This window comes from Oryctolagus cuniculus, chromosome 2 (assembly GCF_964237555.1).
Source record: "Oryctolagus cuniculus chromosome 2, mOryCun1.1, whole genome shotgun sequence".
Taxonomy (NCBI): Eukaryota; Metazoa; Chordata; class Mammalia; order Lagomorpha; family Leporidae; genus Oryctolagus; species Oryctolagus cuniculus.
Window position 1 is genome coordinate 40,131,400 of NC_091433.1, and position 19,522 is coordinate 40,150,921.

A 19,522-nucleotide genomic window follows, 5' to 3' on the forward strand; every position below is an offset into this window, starting at 1 on the left:
AGACTTAATATATGCAATGTAACAGGTGAGCAAAAGCCTACCCCAGGGTCTCCCTCCATTTGTGCTCAGAGACATTTGTCCAGCTGCATTTCATTGACTCAATGTAATTTGATTCAAACAACGCTCCCCACCCTCAGCAACCCAACTTATTGACTAACAGAGGGAAGACCCTTTGGGCATTTAGGGATCCTTTTCCGGGTCACCAAGCTAACAGGCTGGCAATTCAATAAAGAAGCTTTCCTTATGAGAACTTACAAGAAAAAGGGGACTCAGGTCTGCTGTCCCTAGAAAAAGGATTGCCTGCGTAGAGTCGCTAGTCCCCTCTTCGCCTCACTTCTCATTCAGGGAGAGACCCCGAGGAGGGAGACAAGAAGAATGGGGGAGGGAGCGGGAAAGTCCACCCCTGCACCCCCGCCCACGCTAACCCGAGGGTCATAAGGCGCCTCTGCAAGGGACCCGAGTATCCTCGGTCTTTTCCCCACTCATTCTCGGGCTTTCACTCTACACTCCCTTCCCCAGAATCCCCACCTCCACTTCGCCACTCCTGGGCGCCCCAAGAACCGCCGCGCCTCCAGACTCCGGATCTCCGTGACTGTCAAGGAAGGATGCCAGTCACAGGCTGCCTCAGCCAGGGAGATCCCTGAAAGCCGAATGAAAAAAAAAATCGCAGGGTGAGGGCTGGAAGGAATCGAACCCAGCAACCTCCCACGCGCAGAGAAAAGCGTGTATGCACTTGCACGTCCGGCCCCAGCCTGGCACTGGCGGGTTGTCTCCGACGACCCCGGGAACGCGGAGCACCCCAAACAGGAACTTCAAAGGGAGTGAAATCTGTTGCCTGTTCCACTAGGAATCCTGTTTGCCAGGCACAAGGTGTCTTTCGGTAGTGGGCACTCTCCGCGCATGCGCAGGTCCATTCGGGAATCACTGCCCAGCCGCCGACTAAGTTGCATTCCTTGAATCTTCGCAGAAAAGACCATTCTTCCCTCAGAGTTAGTAATGTGGACAGCACAAAATCGAGAGAGTCTGGGGCTTCTCTCTTTCCCTGTGATGATTGCCATGGTGTGTTGTGCACACAGGTGAGCTGCGGTTGTTGAATCTTTCTATTTTCTTTCCACATGCCTGCTGGATCATGTCTCTGGCTCTCTGGGGGGGTAGGTGTGCCTGTATCTTTTCTATGTCTGCTCGCAGTTTGTGCTCGTTCTGACTGCAGTCCCCACTTCTTCCCCTCAGCGCCAATGAACCCAGCAACATGTCATACGTGAAAGAGACAGTGGACAGATTGCTCAAAGGATATGACATTCGCTTGCGACCGGACTTTGGAGGTAATGCTTCATGTTTTTTCAACCTGTAACCCATCCCTAGTTGTGATTGAATGTCAAAGATAAAGGCGAGGAAAAAAAAAAAAAAAACATGTCATTTTATAAGCCTGCACTACGCCCTGGACACACACACACGCACACACACACACACACACACACGCACGCTCGCTGCCCGGACTCCAGGGCTCAGGTGGACCAGCCCCGGGCTGAGCCGACCTGCCCCGGCCGACACACCCTCTGCATAGTCACTGCATCACGCGTGTGCCCACACCTGTTTTCCTAGGCTGTCCCCCGCCGGGGTTTGGGGGTAGGGAGGGAGCCCGCTCGGGACGTAGTAAGGGTTGGGAAGCCCCTCGCCCCCTCCCCAGCCCGCTGCCACTCCGGGAATGTGCCCTTAAATGTGGTCCCGCCTTCCCGGCAGGGCCCCCCGTGGACGTCGGGATGCGGATCGATGTCGCCAGCATAGATATGGTCTCCGAAGTGAACATGGTGAGTGGCCTCCCCATGGGCCCGGCTTACGCAGATGCGAAAGGGACCGGTGCCCGTGTCCTCTGCGTTTCCTTGGCGGTCACCTCGCTCCTGGCCCCGGGGGTCCCGCTGCGTGCGCGCTGTCCACTCGGGCGAGCACTGCCAGCGGCCCCCCGGTCTGTGTTTTGGACACACACGGGCTACTGCGGCGTTCCGGAGGAAACGTGCTCCGCTCTATTTTGGGAAGGACGGGTGACTGTTGCGCCGACTGATAGGCTGGGGCGGAGTCTGAGCGCTACTTTCACCGGGGTTCCCTGTGTGTTGGGATGAGGAGGGCACCACCTGCCGGCGGCTGGGCGGCCGGGCCGGGGGTCTGCAGCCGTGTCCTCGCCCGGACGGCCCAGGCAGCCCCTGCAGCCCGCCAGCTCCCAGCAGCCGCCGGGCGCACCGCCCCGGGTTCGGCGGGCCCCTCCTTCCTTCAGGCTCTAGCACGCCGTGTGGCCCGAGCAACAGGCTGAGACAAAAGCTGGCTGATAGAAGTCCCCAGGCCTGCCTCTGGGGAGGCTGATCTCTTTCCCTGTGGAGGTTGACGACTTTGTCTTATTGCATCTTGCAAATTTAAGTCGAAACAAAATGGATCGAGTTACCTTGCTTCGCTTTACTCTTGACCCCTGCGCCTCTTGGAAAAAGGTGATGATGAAGGGATTGGCGTGGAGAAGGGCAAGGGCGCAGTACACAGTGCAATCCTTTCTTTGCACAAGGCTCAACATTCTTTTACTTCTATTTTTTTCCTTCCTCTTATCCGGAGCTGTTGCAAAATGGGTTGAAATCATAGCTGCCACTTTCTCTGCTGGCTGTTCCAACCAGTGCGGGTAGCAGTTTTCCAGTTATTAGAGTTTCTAACTGTTGCTTTGTGAAAGGCAGGGGGGAATGCCTGTTGCTTTTCTAGAACAGCTAGATCTACGTGAGCAAAATGCCGTATTTATTCCATTGGCGAAGGAATACTATAGCGGCAGAAATCTAGACATTCTGAATAAGAAGAGGACCAAAACCTCTGGGATTTTACCATTGTATAACTGTAAAGACTATTGAATTGTCTTAGATTTCAATACTAGTGTGATATTTTATTTATGCTAAGGATTAAGAATTTTATTTTTTTAGGTTATGACCTGGAAGAAATAAATATATTTATAGACTATGGCGTGGCTCTGGAGGCAACCATATGACATTATATTTTTGTATTTTATAATTGTAACTGCCCTTATTTTAAGTAACTTACTTAAAAACACTGTGTTAACATGTCTTTCATGGTTGTTCCAAAAAAAAAAAAAAAAAAGAAACCTGAGTTTCAAACCATAGTGCACACAAATGAGTACTTCTGATTTGGCAAAGATTTTTAGCAGACTCACTAATTATATTCTGTTTGCATCCATCCTAATATCATAAGCAAACTCAAACACTATACACATTCGGGAGAAAATAATAACATGTGCACCTATACAGATGATACCTAGTCCATGTAGGTTCCACTGGACAAATTAGACATGAATTACTTTAACAAGTTGCATCATGTAGATAAATGCTATTTTCTTTTGCAGTCCTTTGTTTTAGCACCTAGTAAGCAACCAGATAGATTTGTAAAATAGAAGATTCCCAAAGCTGAAAAGGCAAACACTGACTTTGAAGTGGTCTACTTTGCTGTATAGGGTATCATCCTTTTCAAAATTTCAAAAAATAAATAATTCTGCTCACTATATTTAATATACCTCTTTATTTTTTAAAAAGAAATTTAACTAAATATGAAAGTTTCCATTAATTAAAAGAAGCACCACAACAGAAAGCTCCATATAGTCAGTCATTTAACGAAATTCATACATTTAATGAATTGGTATTTCTCCCTAATGACTGAATAGCACTATTCACTGATTGTGCCACGTATATGTGCACTTGATTTTAAAAATACCCAATAAATAAGACTTTGAAAATACAATCTATAAAAATATCCATTACCTTTTCACTATGATGTTAGATTCATGATGTGAAAACAGAAACCACTGAAAGTCGAAAATTAACCTTGATCTACTTTTTCTTCCTTCTTTCCTCTTTTAATTAGAGATACCAATAAGGTTCAAAGTTTTTCTTCCCTCTTCTCTCACCTATAAGAAAGCATTGAAATAAATAGATCAGAAATAACTCCATGGAAAATGGAAATAAAGGAAAAAAATTAGGCTGGTTTTCTCCAAAGGGTAAGAAAGTTGTCTGTAATATCTTTGGAGTTTATCTTTGGAGTTTAGATAATATAAGTAGGATTGAAAGACTCTGAGGAATAAGATTCATGGCTTTTTATGCCAAGCAGTTTCTGGTGCTCTGATAGGCAATGCCATTTGAGGTTATTTAACAAGAAATTTTCATCAAAATTGACAAAAATAAGAATGAACAGGATGTTATAAAAATTGTTTTTTAAGAAAATATGAGACCAATCTATTATCAAGTCATTATTAATTTTTATATTTTAGTATTAATATTATCCACTTCATGGTTGGAAAAATGATTAGATCAATGTATTTGAGAACTAGGTTTTGTGAATTTTTGTTCATTTCCTGCGTTATCCTAAGTATATATAATTACAGATTGCTTTATAGCATTGTGTGTCTTAAACATTAATATCACATCAAGCATTTTCTTTTTCATGTCCTTCAGATTATAAAATTTTTCTGAAATTAAGGGGGTAGGGAAGGATCTTTTATAGATAAGAATGATAAGCATCTACAATCAGACATCACTGGTCTTGAGCAGAGAATAATTCTGATGCAGAATATATATATACATATATATATGCCTATATATATACATATATATATATATATGCCAGGCTTTTTTGTTCAGCCAATAATTTTGATTATAGTAGGAAGTATCTTTCTTTTGACAACATGGGATATATGATGTGTGTGATAGTGACCACATAGATAGTATTATCATATTCTAAACCATCATCTTAAAAAAACTACTATGATTTCCATTTATTGTGTATTAAACCCTTCAAGCCTTCTCTTCTAAGAATTTCTACCAAGCCATACTCATATGTGTGCACACGCACACACACACACGCAGACTAGGGATGAATAGGAGGCAGTTGGAGCAAAAGGAGAGAAGAGCTCCCAGAAATTGTTCTTAAAGTAACCGCTGCCATCTGCTACTATAAAGCCAATAAAACATAGATAGTAGTCAGCAACTTTCCTCCTGGAGTAGTAACTTAGGGAAACATGATATTAACTGCCTGCAAGCAAGTGTTTGAGTTCTCTTATTTCATATTCCAACAACTAGCTGGATCTCCTTGTTTAAGAGAGGATTCGGAGTCGCACCCTCACAGCTCTGTGTCCCTGATCTAAAAACATCATGGTCCAAGACACCATCCCCAGGAGACTTACATCCAGCAAGTTCTGACAGAAAGTGTGACTCAGCCCAAGCCATTGCCAGGGAGAGATGGTGACCATGTATTCATTATTTCTTTCCTTCCTTTGTGCAAGGATTGATACAACAGCAAATGCCTTCACCAGGCATTAAAATTAACAGTGATAATGGCAACCAAAACAAAAAAGAATCCATTTTATAAATAGTGTCTAAAAATATTTAATTTACCAAACAGCCACTTAAATTTCACTATTTTTAATGTTCATATTGTGTTCCAGAAATTTCTGGTACACACTTCAGTTATGTCTAATTACCATCACTATGATGACTCAAAACAGTAACCACTTGTCAGAATCCAGCTTCCACACCCACTTCTCAAGTCAGTGCTCCTCAGTCTTTAAGGCACACCTGAATCATTCTGGGATCTTGTTATAAAACAAATTCTGAATCAGAGGTGTTGGGGGTGGGGAGACTGGCAGTCTGCATTTCTCCCAGGTGATGCCCATTGCAGGTGTGTGCACAGCATTTTGAGTCTCAAGGTGGTGGTACATTATTCTAAGATATAGTTTTATTAAAAAGTGAATATTTTTCTTCTAAATTTATCTGGAAATGATAATATTTCAAGGTAGCAAAGTATGTTTTAAATTAATTTTCAAGTAGTGAAACAGGTAGCAGTGTTGTAAAGGGAAAAATAAGATTAGTAGTTGGTAAAAAAATAACAGGGCAAGGGTAAGAGACTAGATGATAGAGCTTAAACTAGTAAGTCGTCTTCCTATGTATGTCAGTACATGTGAATCAACCAGTTTTAAATTATGACAAGGAAAATATGGCCAGATATGGTAACTCTGTAACAGTGCAGTCTTGATGCTTTGTAAAACAATAACGACTTCTCTTGTTTTGAATAAAGAGCATTGTCAACTGAACCCATACCCACTGAGAAGCTAGCAATAGCTCTGTGAAATAGCCTAAACGTACTCTCGCTGCTGTCTGTAAATTCAGCGGCTATAATAACATTTCCTTTGCAAACAGAGCAAATGGGTCAGTGCCATTTAAAGGTAAGAAAAGATATCAGCAGTTAAATAAAGATAAAAGTCTGTTTTTCTTTTATATAAGAAATTACTCAGTGATGAGTTATAACGTTATACCATCTGGAGAGGCTGAGAGAGGAAGATTCCCCTTGCTTTTCTGTCTGGAGATAGCAGAAATATGTTTTTATAACCCAAATCACATTAAAGCAAGCCTATCTAGAGTTTAATAAGTGTGAATTTGCATTTGAAAACATGTGATTTTAGGATTACAGGGCCAGACTGGGTATTAAAGTATGTAATACAATGGCAATAAACAGTAACAATCCCTGGAACATTTCCCATGTGTGAGGCATGGTTATCAAGTATTGTACATTAATAGCTTATTTTAGCCCTTAATTTAAGACTATGAAATTCTTATACCCCATTGCAGATTAAAAAAACCGAGGCTGATAGGTAGAGAAACTTAAGTTGAGAGAAGTTACAGAATTCATGAGTGATAGAGCCAAGAGTTTGAAACCAGACAGCTTGTGTCCAGCACCTGCTTGCTAACCATCAGGCTAATAAACATAAAATATTCTCAGGGGCCAGTGTTGTGGCTCCGCAGGTTAAGCCACCCTTTGTGATACCCATATCCCATATCAGAGTGCTGGTTTGAGTCCTGGTTTCTATGTTTCCAACCCAGCTCCTGTTAATGTGCTTGGTTAGGCAGTGGATAATGACCTAAGTACTTGGGTCCCTGTTACCTATGTGAGAGGCCAGGATGGAGGAGTTCTTGCCTCCTGGTTTCAGCCTGGTCCAGTCCTGGTTGTTAGAGTCCTTTGGGTATTGAATCAGCAGATGGGAGATTTCTCTGTCTCTCCCTCTTTCTCTGTGGCTCTGGCTTTCAAATAAATAAACAACTCTTTTTAAGAAAATGTTTCCAGTATGTGATTCTGGAAACTTGAATGAGTAATATGACTTCCTTTGACCTCAGGTTTCTCTTCTGTAAAATTAAGCTAAATTTCATGATTGCTAAATCCCTTTCTTGTTCATATATTCCAGAAGAAATGTTTAAATCTTTAAAAGGTTGTAGACAACATCAAAATTGAGAATCTTCCTCTCTATCTGGTTCCTAAATTCCATTTTGTCTTATTCCATGTTATTTTTTGGGTAGGTGAGTCAATTGACAAGCAGTTATTGAGCTCCCACTGAGTGCAAACTGTGACATTCTCCTGGGAACATTGCAGTAATGATTGTGTGCAATCTGGGGCCTCTTGAATCATCATTTTAATTGGCCATGGCATTATCATCCAACTTTTTCTTCCTTAAACACATTTGCAAAGACAGCAACAAGAAATGTTAGATCAATGGCCTTCAAAATGCAACTTGACTGATGCCTAGTTTGTATCGTATTGAACATTGGAGCCAAAACCAAACTGTCTAGTGTGCTGTCCACTGTGTTTGAACTGGAAATGCTGCACCTCTACTACCAAGCAGAAGTTATGATAATAGAAGGGAATTGTTTTTCAAGATCTGGTGTACCCAAGGATTTGCCCAACCTACTTCAAATACTTCCATGATGTGGCTGAGCAGTTGGGAATAGCACAGAGGTGTTTCTCTTTGCTAAATATCAGTTCATATACATTTTCCAAGTTTTGATGCATTTTGTATTGTCTGACTGCACGCCTACCCGCCCCATACTTCACAGCATCCTTAAAACACATGAAGGGAGCTGTTTGGTCACAGTGGGTTAAGCTACCAATCAGACACCCACAACTCAACCACAGTGCAGGTCGAGTCCCAGCTCCTCTGCACTTCCCATCCAGCTTCCTGTTAATGTACCTGGGAGATAGTGGATGACAGTCTAAGTACTTGGGTTCCTGTCACTGATGTGAAAGGTGAAAGAATGCAGACAGAGTTCCTGGCTCTTGACTTTGGCCTGACTAAGCCCTTGCTGCTGTGGGCATTTTAAGAGTGAAAGATTCTCTCTCTCTCTCTTCTCTCGCTTCTCTCTCTTCTCTCTCTTTCTCTCTCACGTACACAGACACATACACACACACACATTCTCTTCCTCTCTCTGTAATTCTGCCTTTCAAATAAATAAACAAATTATTGAATAAATAAACTAATAAATTTTTTTCAAGTTTTTGGCTTTTTATTCAGTGGGAGAAATGCATAGGAGAGTGAGGGCTCTATCTAAAAGAGAGAGGGAAATCTGGATTCATACCAATCACCAGGAGCCAGCCACATGGAGGAGCATGAAGGCCAGAAAGCATGGGGCTGGTGGCCCGGAGGTGCAGAGGCCACAAGTGGATCTAGGGCAAAATGAAAAAAAGGCCAAAAAGGGCTGGGCCCACCGTGTCCCAGGCTTTTAATCCACTTCCAAAAGGGAGTGGTTAATTACCTTGATTGGCAGGTGGTCACACAGGTGTGGCCAGGTAGGGGCATGAGGTCGCAAGGGGTGTGGTGAAGATGTGGTTTTCCAGCTCACAAACCTGATCAATTTCATCTTGTATGCCTGCCTACAACATTCCCCCCTCCAGAGACTCCATTCCCTTAAGCCTAAGGGATGTTGAAGGGTATAGAATCATCATATCTTCTATAGCTGCTTCCTGCTTATGAGGGGTTGTAGTGCAGGCCCTGCCTGACCTGGGTCTGGAAGTCTCTGTCTATCTCATCTAACAAATTCATTTTGTGAGATGGAGCAGTCTTGGTCACCACCAATGGCTGTGTCCCCTGTATGGTTGAAACTAATAAATCTTAAAAGACACACACACACACACACACACACACACATGAAATCTTGCATTATCGAGGAAGGTTAACATTTCAAAAGAAAAATGAATGGCTTAAATGTTTCCAATTGATTTAAGTTTTAGTAAAGGGGCTCAAATAACAGAGTCATACTTGAGGTTAACAAGAAAATGAATTGGTTTATGCAAAAGTTGGTTAAATGTTAATATATATCTTCCCCCATAACCTATGAGAGCATTGAATCTTATTTTTCATAAAACAAGTCTTGATTTTCAACAGGTCTGCAGTTTAGAGTACTTCTGTTTTCTGAAGATTGAGCATTTCATGAAGTACCCTGGCTTTTATCTATTGAAAGGGAAGGAAGGAAGTTAATAGTAGCATTTAGCAATCTACTACTCAGCACCTGGAAGACCTGCTCAAGAGTGGGTTTACTATTAGTGGTGATAAAAAAAGGTTGGCCACCAAAAAGTGAAAGATACTTTTGTCTTTAATGAGCCCAGTTACAAGTATTAGCATTCTCATGGTCCTCATTGCTACTCCTTCACTAAGTAAACTAGTAATTAATCTCCTTCTGCCCTGTTGCTGTGGATTCGTTCTGAGAGAAGAAGCCTGGTATGGGAAGAGGCTTGGAGTCATGATACAGACACTGGGAGTTGGGTGAAAGTGGGCTAGAGGTGAGCAGCTCACAGACTCCTTTATTTCAGTTGGTGCAGCAGCTTATATAGCTGAGGCAGCCAATCCGGTCAAGGGGCAGTTTATGCCATAACCAATCACTGCCTGTTGCTAGGCAGGCTCCTTTGCCAGGTGGGTCCGCCGCCATTTCCTAAGTAACTGAACGCACGTCTCGCTCGCTTGCCAGCACCATTTTGGCGCAGCCTTCTCATTCCACCACACTGTTCCTCACATCTCTAATGAAACCTGTGATTTGTTGTGAACTTAATAGTAAAGGGAGTTATTCCAAGAGCATTCATTCAAGTATCCTGGAGGATAAAAGATATGCAATCCCTGTTTTTGTGGAATTTATAGTTTTTAAAAATTATTTAAAATCTCTAATTTTGGAGTGCATATTTTCCCATTGGAATCTTTTAAATATAATATATACTTATACACAATAAATAATATAATATAAATAACCCATAGTCATCTTGATCCTGGGGTGTTTCGGTTCAACACATACTTACTGAACACCCAGGATGCATCACATCCTGAACAAAGTTCTAGGATTGGGGAGGAGTATAACTAGGACAAGTTGCAAGTCAGAGATATTTAGCAACTGGTTGGATGCTAGAGGTTGGAGAGGAAATGAGTTCCAGATGACCTCTGAGGTTACATATTGAGTAACTGGCATACAAGGTACCCGTTGCCTGTGGAGAGAACCCCGGGGAAAGGAACACCACACTATCTCCTTTTCTGCTGAAGTGGACATATTTTCAGAATGAAAAAATATGGAGTGTTGCTGTAAGGTTCTTATAGGAATATTGAGGTAGAATATTGGATATTGGAACCATTCTGAAATGAAGTGGTTCCTTGGTAAATCTGCTATTCACAAATAAGACAAGTAAAAAGGCTCACGAAGGTGGTGGCTGAAATGGGTTAATTAGAGACACAGAGAGAGGCTATGGGGCAAAAACAGAGAATGGAATGAATTCAGCTTTATCCCTAGCAATATGGTTATTAATCCAAAAGAAACTTGGTGCTGATAGGATTTATAGCACATTTTTTAGAAGTGGTCTTTTTACTCTGTAGTAGTTGCCTTTAATAAACCACATAGGTAAAGGGGAAAAAAAGTCATTTGGGACACTCCCTTCTTCAGTGTATTTCCTCTCTTCTCTGATGCATGCCTACACTGATACAAACTCTTCTTGGAATATTGTGCTTCTATGGGAAATTACATGAAAGCATGGTGAGTTTTTGTAGAAAGTGTATTTGGTGATGAAATGAGAAGGCTATAACAGACAGTGACAGGGAGATCACAACATGCCATTAGAAACGAAATTTACCTGCAAGGAAATTAAAACGTGATTCCCAGGAGCTTTGCAGAAGGACAGAAGCATTCAAATGGCCTGTTGGGTATGGTTTTATACAAAAATTCAACTCCTCTAGAACTCTGTGGTTCCCTAGAGGGAATCTGTTGGAACAAAGGAACATTCATGGGTTGCATTATTTAGTTTTGAGCGAGAAGACAGTGAAATAGCTACAGAAATAGATTCAAACAGAATGCCTCTTAGGTAGCTATTAGCAACCAGATGTTCCATTCCTACCTGTACTGAAACAGGGTATGGATGAGGACTCCAGTATAACAGGAAACATGAAAGGTTAGATGTCTTGCTCTTGTGCTGGGTGAATTAACCAGGGAAGTCTCTAGGAGTGAAGCCCACTTGAAGGGGGGTTTATTTGGGATCCTTCCTAAAAGCAGGGGGACAATTTGTTGAAAGCTCAGGTCTGTGCTCACTCTAACCCTGTGTGACTCATGGAGAGTTTTTTTTATGATTTATTATTTTCATGGGACTGATACAAAATTCTCTAGTTAAGAGAACCAGTTTTGTGGTTTCCATAGAGACAGTTCAATGACAGTCATGTGAAATCCTACCTGTGCCCCCAACGTTTTCTCATGTCTGCTCTCATTGTTTCTGCCTCCTACTGCCTGCAATCCCTCTTTGATCCAAGTGCCTCCAATTCTGCTTCAAAACGCACTGGAAATCATAATTCTTCTATAGAGACTTTCCTGTAGCCACTTTAGAGAAAACTCTGATGGAGAAAGAATATCTGGGACAGGAGGCTGGCGCCGTGGCTCACTTGCTTAATATTCCGCTTGCGGTGACGACATCCCACATGGGACCGGAGTTCTAGTCCTGGTTGCTCCTCTTCCAGTCCAGCTCTCTGCTGTGGCCTGGGAGGGCAGTGGAGGGTGGCCCAAGCGCTTGGGCTCCTGCACCTGCATAGGAGACCAGGAAGAAGCACCTGGCTCCTGGCTTCAGATCAGCGCAGCCCTGGCAGTGGCGGCCATCTGGGAAGTGAACCAACGGAAGGAAGACCTTTCTCTCTGTCTCTCCCTCTCACTATCTATAACTCTACCTGTCAAATAAATTAAAAAATTAAAAAAGAATATCTGGGACATATAAGCAAATCAAGACTCTAAAAAAATAAATAGCTCAGTATAGTTTCTTAAAATTTTATTTATTTATTTATTTTGATTTTACCTAAAAGATTGAAAGACAGAGACTGACTGACATAGAAAGATCTTCCATCTGCTGGTTCACTCCTCAAATGCCCACAACAGCCAGGGCTGGGCCATGCTAAATCCAGGAATGCAGAATTCAATCTGGGTCTCTCACCTGGGTGGCAGAGACCCAGGTACTTGAGCCATCATTTGCTGTCTCTCAGGATGCATGTTAGCAGGAAGCTGAATCAGAAACAGAGGAGCAGGGACTAGAACCAGACATTTGAATATGGGATGTGGCTATTCCCAGCGGTCCATTGTAAATGCTGCACCAAACACACAGCCCTCAGTATAATTTAAAATCATCTATATAAAGATCTTATTCACCTGCGTGTACCCCCTATCCCACTATGTAAGCTCCAGGAAATTTAGGATTATATTCTTTATATTCTTTAGATAGTTCCTAACATGTCATAGAAACTGTATGTTATAGAATGATAGCAATTATTAGGATCAAAAAAGAATTGTTCTACTCAAAAAAGGTTAGTAATAACAGCATTTAAGATATTTTATTTTGGAAATTAATAATTTCTCCATCAGCTGTACCTTACATTTTCATCTGTAAGTTTCTTTTATGTCAACCATGAATCATGAGTTGTTTCCATAGAAACAGCTTCATCACATGGCAAAGCCAGATTCACAGAGACAGAATTGCTTCATGACAAATATCAGCATATATGTGTCACACACAAACTTCATTCTCTGCCCAAAAAAAAATCGTTGCTTTTTGTATTACAGATATCACTTTACTGTCACCTGGCCTATCAATATTTCTAGACACATTGATTTTTAAAATTTTAATTATGTCTATACTAAGACTTAAAATTTTTGATTGGTTATAGAATAACTTGATGATGACTACAAAGTAAAATGACATTATAGGAAGAGTGTTCAGAAAGTTCATGGGAGGTATATATTGTGAAAAAAACTATGCAGATTTGAAAAATTTTTGTACCAAAATTAATCTACATATTAATTCCATTTTTTTAAGATTTGTATGTTTATTAGAAAGGCAGAGTTACAGAGAAGCAGAGAGAGAGAGAGAGAGAGGTCTTCCATCTGCTAGTTCACTCCCCAGATGGCCATAACAGCCAGAGCTGGGCCAATCCGAAGCCAGGAGCCAGGAGTTTCTTCCTGGTCTCCCACATGGGTGCGGGGGCCCAAGCACTTGGACCATGTTCCACTGCTTTTCCCAGGATCAGAAGTGGAGCAGCCAGGACTTGAACCGGCACTCATATGGGATGTTGGCACTGCAGGCAGTGGCTTTACCTGCTACGCTACAGCACCAGTCCCTTTAATTCCATTTTCATGGACTTTTGAAGTATTCTTGTATGTGCATATACTTAATATATGTGTATATAATATCCATATACACATATCTATTCATTTTTGGCATAATTGTACACCTGCTGCTACATAGTATGATTGCTTCAAAATTTCAACTTTTGTATGAAACCTGCACATCTACTCAGTAATTTGTTGTAACTAGTCAATGTGACAAATCAACCACCATATTAAGTGGTAGTGGAAGATTCCTGGCACTGACATCATCACTTTTGCATATCTCCCACACACAATTCGGTATGTCCAAAAGTAGTTATTGGGAAAACAAAAATCCCACTTCAGACCAGCTGCTGAGTTGAGGCTGATGAATAGAGAGAAAGAAGATTCACTACAAGGTTGATGTTAATGAAAACTTCTGGCTTAATGTGGTGAATTTTTCAAGTTGGAAACGAAAGAAAAAGGACAAGATGAAAAATTTGAAGAGTGAAATATATTCATAAAACTGGAAAAGCACATTCAGTGCTTGGTGTGAAGCTGATGTATACTTTCTCTACACCTACACAAACACTACTTTGGGAAACACCCCCACAAGCTGTGTTGTCAAGAAGTTTGAAAAATTTGGCATGACTTGGTTCTCTGAAATTGTAGATGGGAACAACTTTCAGGATATCAAAAGGTTGTGTCTGTCCTCGTGTTCAAAATCACTTAAGAACATAAGTCAAACTTGATTAGCTATGTTTTTGCATAATCATCATTCTACTTTTCCACATTTTAAAGGACTTGTACCTTTTGTTCTACAAAATGGTTGGAGATATGTCAGCCAAAATTCAAAGTGATTGCCCTTATTTAAAATACATTTACCTGATCCAATCACATTCTGTGGAGCTTAGTATTGAATCAAAATATGGGGCTCTCTTTGCTGAGTATGTAGGGAGCACCCTACTGCATATAATGTATGACTAACTATGAAGTCATCAGTTTGAAATGTCACCATTAGAACTTGATATCTTCTACCTAATTCTTGCTGAAGTGCAAATGGCTTTCAATGAGGCAAAAATAATGCTCGTTTTCAATTCCTGTGTTTATACAGAGTATGAATGAATGGCTGAATGAAGAATACATTTGCCTATGTACACAAAATAGAAAAGGGTATGAGAAGAGAGGAAGCTGGAATTATTTCATGTTTTTCCCCCAAATCAGCAGTTTCCTGAGATTGGGAGCTGATACCAACCAACTAGAGTGTCCAAGTGTGCTGAGATAGCATTTTATTGTCTATGCTGATCCTCTGCACTTGAGAAGCACTTCACTTGATATGACAGTGATGAACAGTGTTATGTAGCCCAAAACATGAAATAGTACTTTCATTTTTCCTCTTAATAATAACATACACTTGCTGACTTGGCAGGTGGCAACAATATTTTTGTGATTTTAATACCTAATTAATCACATAGTTGAAATCAGTGTCTAGTGATGAGAGTACAAAGATATTTTAAGTACAGACCCTCTGCATCTGGTATATATAATTTTGTGTTTTTTTTCCTAAAGTACCTTCCCTTTAAATGTGTTTCTCTCAAATTATATTTGAATAATGTTAAATCATTTTAAAATGTTAAGATGAAATTGTTCCTAATTTATACTCTCAAGTGTAAATTGTGTGATTTGATTAATCCTTTAGATAGTTACAGTACCATGGAACTATTTTAAGGATATGTGAGTGTCAAAAGAGATAGATCATATGTAAGTATATACTCAGGTATATGCAATGAATAATTTATAAATGCTACAATTATTTAGTGCTTGTTTCTTTATTGTTTTTGTATTATCTATGAGGTTTTTCCTGAATTTCTCACTCTTTAATGTCAAGACATCACAGGTAATATTAATTCACATAATATACAAATATGATAATTTGTTTGATATTAAGTTTTGTATCATGAAGTTGGAACTCAAAGTACTTCTTTTTTTATTTAGTAAATATAAATTTCCAAAGTACAGTTTATGGATTACAATGGCTTCGCCCCCCCATAATTTCCCTCCCACTCGCACCCCTCCCATCTCCCGCTCCCTCTCCCATTCCATTCACATCGATTCATTTCCAATTATCTTTATATACAGAAGATTGATTTAGTATATATTAAGTAAAGATTTCATCAGTTTGCACCCACACAGAAACACAAAGTGTAAAATACTGTTTCAGTACTAGTTATAGCATTACTTCACATTGGACAACACATTAAGGACAGATCCCACATGAGAAGTAAGTACACAGTGACTCCTGTTGTTGACTTAACAATTTGACACTCTTGTTTATGGCGTCAGTAATCTCCCTAGGCTCTAGTCATGAGTTGCCAAGGCTATGGAAGCCTGTTGAGTTCGCCAACTTGGATCTTATTCTGACGGGGTCATAGTCAAAGTGGAAGTTCTCTCCTCCCTTCAGAGAAAGGTACCTCCTTCTTTGATGGCCCTGTTCTTTCCACTGGGATCTCACTCACAGAGTACTTCTAATTGTGAAACTTCTCTGTGAGAACTGACAGAAAAATGAAAAGGATTTCCCTGTTTTCCCTAATAATAATTTTCCTTTTGTTCTTACTCTTAGAAGGAGCTATACTGTCTAAACATTTTAAACCTAAACAAAATTTTGTTCTGCATATAATCCTCCTTTATCTCTCTAGAGTTCATATTTTGTGTTACTTCATGGTATGTGGAAGAAATGGGATATATAGTTTTCTATGGGTTTAGCTTAAGGATTAGGGTAGTTGGGTTGACTTCTAATTTTTAATTACAGCACTTTTACTTACAGAATAATTATTACTTTGGCATAATTAGCTTAGAGTGATTATATAATCTGTTGTCCAAACATACACTTTCAAGAAGGAAAGTGGGCACTATTAATAATTACCAGTGAGTACAAAGCAACAGTGTCCTAGAAAATCCAGAATTTATGATTCTGCTAGATCACGCAAAGTTAGAACTTCTATTTAAAACATGGATAAATGATACTTTCTCCTTAGGTTATTGAAGGGCATATAAGATAATGTGTTTGAATCCTTTAACATAATGCCTGACTCCTTGGTAGATACATGGTGAAACATTGGTTATATTTCAGCACAGTATCCATCATCATCATCATCTTCATCACTGTCACTCTCACCACCACCACCATTAGTCCAATAAGGCCGATTGAATGCAATAGACTGGATGACTTTACAACAACAGAAATTCATCTCATAGTTCTGAAAAATGGGCAGTCGAAGCTCCAGGTGCCAGCAGATTGGGTGTCTGATGAGGGTCCACTTTCCGGCTCATGGAGAGTTTTCATAGTGTGTTCTCAAACGATGCATGGGGTAAAGGATTTTTCTGGGGCCTCTTTGTAAAGGCCTAATTGTATCCTGGAGGGCTCTGTCCCCACAACCTAATCACCTCACAAAGGCCCCACCTCTGAATACATCATAATGGGGATTGGTTTAAACATGAGACTTTTGGGGGGATACACAGCATGTAGAAATCCCTCTCATCATCATTGTCATCATTATCATTCTATCTATTGAGCTATTGCAATGTAGCAAGCACTGTTTTTAGTGCTTTATATTTAAATATCTATAATAAAATTTGATAGAATAGGTGAAATAACCACATGATAAGTTGTAGATTACCAAACAAATAAAGACATGATTTGCCTGTTCACCTTTGCCCACTGAGTTTTCTAAGAGCCAAGAAACTTGGTAATAATGGTGAAGAGTCATTAAAAATGTAAGATTTACTTCATGCTTTCAAGGAACATCTAAGTATATCACTTGCAAGGTAAATTATGAACACGTAACTGCCTGCTTGAAGTCATAATTGAGCATGAATGGCAAAAAAAAAATAGGCCCTGAAAATGAGATCACAATTCATAATGTGACAAAGTGCAACCTAATTGAGACATGTAGCAGGATAACAATTAGATGGAACAACAATGAATATTTTAGGCAGGAAAAATAACTCTAAGAACTTTGCAGAGAGAACATGATCAAAAACATAGAAAGACCAATCCAAAGCACATAAATTTTCAGGCCTGGAAAATTATGCTGAAATCTTGATAATCAAAATAATTATTAATAACTAATATATATGTGTGTATATATATTGAGAATTTCTGCAAAGCAGGTACCATTCTAACTTCAAGTATTCACCCACTTAATCTCTAAACCAATCATATGGTGTTGAAGCTTATATCATTATTAGCCCTGTTTCATAGATAAACTTAGAAAAATTAAATGACTCATCCAAAATTATAATAAGCTAATCAGATCATAGAAAGTTATTATTTCTAATAATGTTTAAACATAGAGAGGTTTCAAATATTAGGAAATGTGATTAATATTTAGCAAGATAGGTCCTAGGATGAAACGCATTAGAAAGAGACATTATTTAGCCCAGAGTTAAACTTGATAAAAGTTAAGGAGTAGCTTTATTAAAGTTTTCAGGTTGCTGAAAATGTTTACTCCATTTGCTAGTATAAATCATGTTGGACATATCATTTGCAAGGTGCAAGGTGTTAGGTGCTAATTGGAAATAGAAGAGAAGAATGGTTTTGAAATCCCTTCTGAAAGAATCTTAACTTGAGAAAGGACGTAAAGATTAGATTGGACATAAGGAAGAACATCTTGACTGTAATGAGCAAGACAGTGCTGGAAGGAGCTATCAAGAGTAGTTTGCAAGTGTTCATCCTTAGAAAGCTGGAGAACAAGAATACATAATTATATTTGTCCTCATTGGCTTAGATGGCTGTTCCTTCCAAAGAAATAGTGTGAGGTCAGAAATAAAAATTCTCCAGTAGAATTAATTCTCCAGTAGATAAATTTGAGTTTCTAAAATTTTTAATTGCTATTTGAAAACAATCAATTATAAGATCTTCAAAAAATTCCCAAATTTTGATTCTTTTTGTGTACATAATTGAGGATTACGTTTCTCAACCATAACTACTCAGTGGCGCTGACAAAGCACTTGACTGGACTTTCATTAATTCTAGAACAACTAACTTATTGACTTTATAGTATACACTACGCAAATGTACATTTCAAAAAAACTTGCCATGCCACTGAACTTCAGTGTGACTAAGAGGAGACATTACAACAACAGGAGTCACTGTGCACTTACTCCTCATGTAGGATCTCTGTCCTTAGTGTGCTGTACATTGTGATTTAATGCTATAACTAGTACTCAAACAGTATTTTTCACTTTGTGTTTCTATGTGGGTGCAAACTGTTGAAATCTTTACTTAATATATACTAAACTGATCTTCTGTATATAAGAGAAGTGAAAAATGAATCTCAATGTGAATGGAAGGGGAGAAGGAGCGAGAAAGGGGAGGGTTGCGGGTGGGAGGGAAGTTATGGGGGGGAAGCCATTGTAATCCATAAGCTGTACTTTGGAAATTTATATTCATTAAATAAAAGTTTAAAAAAAAAGAGGAGACATTAAATCTTCAAATGATAAAAGTCTTCTGAAATGAGATCCTCTATAAGACAAAAGCCGTAGGTCTGATTGTGCCTTAACAGTGCCTCTACACAGGGTAGGCTGAATAAAATTGTGTTTAATTTGGGTATATGCATTCAATTCAAGTACACATATGCTTCTGCATGTACCAGGTGCCATAAATAAATAAATCCTTTATGTCAATTTTGCAGCAGCACCCAAAGTAGAAATATTTAACAATCCTATTTCACATATTAAACACTGAGTCCAGAAAAGTTGATTTGTAAGGAAACTTGGTTTACAACTCAGGCCTTTCTGCTTCAGAGCCACTTGTAGATCCCTTTTTAATTTTATACAACAATTATTATTTTCTAAATTTTCAAGATACCTCTCACCTGAATTTTTCTATTAAGCCAGATATTTCACTATTTTTTTAAAGATCAAAGGCAATGCAATGGGTGAAAGATAGCCTTTACAAAATTTTTTATTTATTTATTTGAGAGGTAGAGCCACAGAGGGAGGGAGAGACAGAGAGAAACGTCTTCCACCTGCTAGTTCACTCCCCAAATGGCCACAAAAGCCAGAGCTGGGCCAACCCAAAG

General features: G+C 39.7%; 1 protein-coding gene across 1 annotated transcript in view; it reads left to right on the forward strand.

The window, feature by feature from the left end:
* The first annotated feature begins 711 nt into the window (after positions 1–711).
* Positions 712–19,522, forward strand: part of GABRB1 (gamma-aminobutyric acid type A receptor subunit beta1) — a 494,464-nt gene continuing 475,653 nt past the window's right edge. Inside the window, exons 1-3 of the mRNA XM_051842511.2 lie at positions 712–1,076; positions 1,231–1,322; positions 1,741–1,808. Of these exons, the coding sequence (XP_051698471.1) occupies positions 997–1,076; positions 1,231–1,322; positions 1,741–1,808 (240 nt within the window). The 5' untranslated portion in view covers positions 712–996. The remainder of the gene's footprint in view (positions 1,077–1,230; positions 1,323–1,740; positions 1,809–19,522) is intronic.